Raw genomic sequence first — 5,648 nt, 5'->3', positions numbered from 1 at the left:
ATGAATCCAAAGATAACTAGAAATCCAATGGCTGAAATGGTCAGGCAATTTGGGTCTGTAGTGGGAGGTTTGATGGTGGCCTACGCCATGCTCCGAAACTACTTCCCTCGCGAACTCAGTGCTCCACTCAAACGCTACACTAGAAAAGTCGTCAACTATTTCTATATCCCTACATCCAAATTAAATCAGCTTCCCCGAGTTCCAAGCCGACGGCTTCGAGCGCAGCAAAGCCTACGCCGTCATCAAGAGGTACCTCAACGCCCACTCCACCACCGTGCTCCGCGAACGGCGTCAAGCTCCCGCGAGACCCTCCCCCTCACCCGCACCATCTCCTTTTCTCATACGGAGGAGGAGAAGAGGTTCTTCACCCTCACATTCCATACAAAGTTTCGTCACCTCGTCTGCGATCAGTATCTCAAGCACGTGCTCGCCGTCAGGGAGAGGCGGAGGAAACTCTTCACCAACAACAAGGGCAGCGAGATTGTGGAGCGAGGTGGCCATGGATCCCCGGAAGAAGCAAGAGATCATCGATGATCTCATCAACTTCTCAGAATCTAAGGATTATTACAAGTCCGTGGGGAAGGCGTGGAAGCGGGGGTATCTCCTCTATGGCCCCCCTGGTACCGGCAAGTCCACCATGATCGCCGCCATGGCTAATCTCTTAGAATACGACATCTATGATCTGGAGCTCACGTCGGTGAAGGACAACACGGAGTTGAGGAAGCTGCTCATCAACACCTCCGCCAAATCCATCATCGTCATCGAGGACATCGACTGCTCTCTGGAGCTGACGGGGCAGAGAGACAAGACGGACTAAGAAGAAAATGGAGGAGGCCGAGAAGAAGAAGACGAGCGAAGGGCTACTCAACTTCATCGACGGCCTGTGGGGGAGAGAGAATCATCATATTCGCCACCAACTATGTGGAGAAGCTCGATCCAGCTCTCATTCGAAGAGGGAGAATGGATATGCACATTGAGCTCTCCTATTGCGGCTTCGATCGAGGCCTTCAAGGTCTTGGCGAAGAACTATTTGAACATGGAAGAGCATGATGATACGTTCGAGAGCATCAGGCTGCAGTTGGAGGAAACGAAGATGACGCCCGCGGATGTAGCTGAAAATTTGATGCCCAAATTGCGCGGAGAAGACAAGGAGAGGTGTTTAACGAGATTGGTGAAAGCGATAGAGGAGGCCAAGCTCAAAGCCAAAGCCGAGGAGGAAGAGAAATTAGCCAAGGAAGAAGAAGAAAAAGAGGAAAAGAAAAAGGCTGCCCAAGAAGAAGAAGAAGAAGAAGAAGAAAAAGGCTGCCGAAGAAGAAGAGAAGAAGAAACAACAAAATGGTGGTGCTACCACGAATGGAATATTATCAGAAAATGGTGCCTAATTGCTAGTATTCGTACGTATATGTTAGGTATGGTTGGATTAGTTTCTCTTATACTTTGAACTTGGAGTAGAGTAATAATTATAATAATATACAACAACAATTTCACACCAATCATCATCAATATATGCATCTCTTTACACTGTTATAATATAGAAGAAGGTTTGATTCTGCAAGTATTTCGTTTTAGTGGAAGTTGCAAGTTTTGGAAGATCTATCATCATCATTAATGAGGAATTTGGTTGGGCCCAATCTAATAGTATTAAATATATATGGGTTGTACGTAGAGAGTTGAAACCTGCAGCTCCGTCCGTTTACTTGCTCATCAGATATTCACTACTTTCAATTTATTTCAGTATGCTACCGTGTTAATCTCTTACACCTTAATTAAATGGCTATTAGAATATGCTCGAAATATTAGTTTGAAGATTAATCAACAAATGAATATATACACTACCACGGTACCACCACTTTTGCATCATTTATCCTACTAATTCAATACTGATATAAACATGCATGCATACATATCACACTAATTAAGGATTTAACAACAAATCTTACATGTCATACACATCACTTGGCGCACACACTGACACACACACGCGCACATATATATCATCATAATTTAATTGTTTGACCATTTTCTTTCACTCCATTATCCAAAGATTGATCACCAGTACTCCCATTCCTGGCTTTCTCCTCTGCCACCTTCTTCTCTTGCTCTTCTTTCTCGGCCTTGTTCTTGTCCTCTTCCTCCGCTTTCTGTCTGGCTTTTTCCTTGGCCTCCTCCAACGCTTTGATCAATCTCAGCAAATTAGTGTCGGCATCTTCCACATCCGATTTGAGCATGAGTTTGTCAGCAACATCGGCCGGAGTCATCTCCGTCTCCTTGAGCAGCTGCCTAATCTTTGCAAACAATTCATGTGAATCAGTGTCCAAATAATTCTTGGCCAATATCTTAAACGCTTCGAACCCGCAATAGGAAAACTCTATGTGTTCATCCATTCTCCCCCTCCGGATCAGTGCTTTATCCAGCTTCTCCACATGATTGGTCGTGAAAACGATGATCCTTTCCCCGGGACAAGCCGACCAGAGCCCGTCGATGGTGTTGAGTAGCCCGGAGAGGGTCACATTACTGCGCTTTTTCTTCTTCTTCTTCTTCTTCTCCTCATTCACTGGATCCTTTGCTGCGCCCTTGTCTTCTTCCTTGTCATCGTCGTCGTCTTCCCTCTTGGCCGTCACGTCGATGGAGCAATCGATGTCCTCGATGACTATAATCGACTTGCTGGTGGTGTTGATCAGCAGTTTCCGCAGCTCAGTGTTGTTGTCGACCGCAGTGAGCTCCAGATCATACACGTCGTACTGTAATAAATTAGCCATGGCGGCGATCAGGGTGGACTTGCCGGTTCCCGGGGGGCCGTAGAGGAGATACCCCCGCTTCCACGCCTTCCCCACCTTCTTATAATACTCCTCCGATTTCGAGAAATACAGCAAATCATTGACGATTCGCTGCTTCCTGACGGGGTCCATGGCCAGGGTAGGGAATGTGGCGGGGTGCTCGAACACCACCTCGCTCCACAGACCGGCGCCGAAGCCATAGCCGCCGCCGCCGCAGCCGCCGCCGGCGGTTCCGGCCTTGTTGGTGCAGAGCTTCCTCCGGCGCTCCTGCACGGTGATGGCCTTCCCTTGGTCCAAGACGTGCTTGATATACTCGGTGGTGACGAGGTGGCGGTGTTTGCGGTAGAAAGTGAGGCGGAAGTACTTCTTCTCATCCTTCCTGGGCCACAAGGAGATGGACTGCTTGGTGGGGCTATGCTCACGGGAAGTCCACCAGAGCTTGATGCCCTTGAACTCATCGGCGACCTCCTCGTTGTTGGTGACGGAGAGGACGACGGCGTCGCAGTCGTCAACGACGTAGGCCTGGAGGCGCTTGGCCTGCTTGGTGGAGTTGGTGTTGAGGTACCTCTCGATGGCGGAGTAGGCCTTGCTGCGGCGGAAGCCGTCGCCCTGAAACTCGGGGAAGGTGATCTGGATGTAGGGGTACACGAAATTGACGAATTTGTCGTAGCACTCCATGATTAGGACGCGGAGTTCGCAGGGGAAGTAGTTTTGGAACATGGCGAACACCACCGTCAGGCCTGCAGCTGCTTTGCCTGTCTGTGTCGCCATTGCCGCCAGACTCGCCACCACTTTCTCCGTTTGGGTCTGTTAGAAAAAATAGAGGTAGGTAGCCACCTACCACCTCCACCATTTGCCACCTACCACCATTTCTCACCTACCACCTCCAAATCTTCCTATAAATAGAGAGCTCTTCTGCAGCATCCAACACACAACACCAAACAACAATCTAACTTTCAGCTAGAGAGAGATAGAGAAAGAGAGAGAGAGAGAAAATTCTTGTGAGAGAAAACTTCAGTGTGGAAGTTATACACGAGTGATAAAAGTGAGTTGAGAGATAGCCTCTGCGTAGGCAGATACAAAATACAGTGTGGTAATTTTGTTGTACTCCTCCTTTTGAGATTCTCTAATATATTGGTGTGGGTCCGTGGACGTAGGCAGTTTGGCCGAACCACGTTAAAAATATCGGTGTCATTTATTTTTCTCGTTTCATATCGGTCGATATCCAAAATATTGCGTCACACTAGATCCCGGGCGGAATTAGTTGCGTCTAATTTCCTAACAACTGGTTTCAGAGCCACGTTGGTGGCGAAAATTTTTTTTTCTCTTGCGCAGGTACTATTCACGTGAATAGTGAATTCGTGAATAGTGAATTTTGCGAACAGTGTTTCGTGCGCAACGGTAATTATTCTTTTAAAATTCTTAGTATGCTCTGTGGTTGCAGTGTAAACTGAACCTCCACATCAGAAACGAATTTTTTGAGAAAATTATCGTGGTTTTTTGATCGAGTGGGAGCAATGTCGACAGACGATAAAATTTCCAAAATGGAGAAATTCAATGGTGTGAATTTTGGATTTTGGAAAATGCAAATGGAGGATTACTTGTACCAGAAGGACCTGTATAAGCCCTTGAAGGAAAAGCCAGTGGATATGAAGGACGACGAGTGGGAGGTGCTTGATCGAAAAGCACTCGGCGCAATCAGACTGACCTTATCAAAGTCAGTCGCCTTCAACATAAAGCATGAGAAGACAACAGCGTCTCTCATGAAAGCTTTATCCAGCATGTACGAGCAGCCGTCTGCAGCAAATAAAGTTCATTTGATCAAGAAATTGTTCAATATGAAAATGACGGAAAGCGGAAGATTTGGAGAACATTTGAACGAGTTCAACGAAGTGACGGACCAACTTACCACGGTGGACATCGAATTCGATGATGAGGTCCGGGCTTTATTAATTCTTGGGCAGTTACCTGAGAGCTGGAATGGCACAGTCACGGCCATTAGCAGCTCTGCCGGTAAGTCCAAAATGAAGTTCGATGATGTCGTGAGCATGATCTTAACCGAGGAGATCCGGAGGCAGTCAGATGTAGTCTCCACTTCAGGTGCGGCTTTAAATGCAGAAAGCAGAGGCAGAAACTCAAACAGAAGTCAAGGGCGTGGACGGAGCAAGTCAAGGAATGGCAGGCAGAGCTCCAGGATCCACAAGAATTCCAACAAATCAAAGTCTGTTGAATGTTGGAACTGTGGTCAGGTCGGACACTACAGAACGCAGTGTAAAGTACCTTCAAAGGGAAACGAGACAAAGACCGAAGCCAATGTTGTGGCTGAAGAAGAAGGCGATGCCTTGATATGTTCCATGGAGAAAAGGGCCGAGTATTGGGTCATAGACTCTGGAGCATCTTTCCATGCCACCTCGAATCGAAATTCCTTCATAAATTACATGTCGGGAAATTTCGGAGAAGTATATCTCGGAGATGATCACCCATGCAGCGTGGTGGGCATAGGAGAAGTACAGATCAAACTCAATGGATCTGTATGGAAATTGAAGGACGTGAGACACATTCCAGAGTTGAGGAAGAACTTGATCTCCGTCAAGCAATTGTCAAGAGAAGGATGTGATACACACTTCTCTGGTGATTATTGGAAAATCACTAAGGGCGCAATGATTCTTGCACGTGGCAAGGATACTGGAAGCCTATACACAACGATGAATGCGTGTGTGACAATTGCAGTTGCTGATAGCAAGAAGAATGCAAATCTGTGGCACCAAAGACTTGGGCACATGAGCCAGAAAGGGCTCAAGTATATGCATTCGAAAGGGAAACTACCAGAGCTTCAGTCTGTTGATATAGACTTTTGCGAAAGTTGTATCT

General features: G+C 47.0%; 1 protein-coding gene and 1 pseudogene across 1 annotated transcript; one reads left to right on the top strand and one right to left on the bottom strand.

The window, feature by feature from the left end:
* On the top strand, positions 1–977 carry LOC131004657 (AAA-ATPase At3g28510-like; annotated as a pseudogene).
* Positions 978–1,826: 849 nt separating this feature from the next.
* LOC131004656 (AAA-ATPase ASD, mitochondrial-like) lies at positions 1,827–3,630 on the bottom strand. Its single transcript, XM_057931361.1, has 2 exons — positions 3,619–3,630; positions 1,827–3,584 (listed from the first exon to the last, which is right to left on the bottom strand). The coding sequence occupies exons 1-2, from the start codon at positions 3,628–3,630 to the stop codon at positions 1,998–2,000; spliced, it is 1,599 nt and encodes a 532-aa protein (XP_057787344.1). The 3' UTR covers positions 1,827–1,997.
* Between the last annotated feature and the right edge of the window lie 2,018 nt (positions 3,631–5,648).

The sequence above is a fragment of the Salvia miltiorrhiza genome, unplaced genomic scaffold (genome assembly GCF_028751815.1).
Source record: "Salvia miltiorrhiza cultivar Shanhuang (shh) unplaced genomic scaffold, IMPLAD_Smil_shh original_scaffold_447, whole genome shotgun sequence".
In the NCBI taxonomy this organism is placed as follows: Eukaryota; Viridiplantae; Streptophyta; class Magnoliopsida; order Lamiales; family Lamiaceae; genus Salvia; species Salvia miltiorrhiza.
The sequence above is the reverse complement of the archived record's forward strand: the minus strand, read 5'-3'. Positions and strand labels throughout refer to the sequence as shown.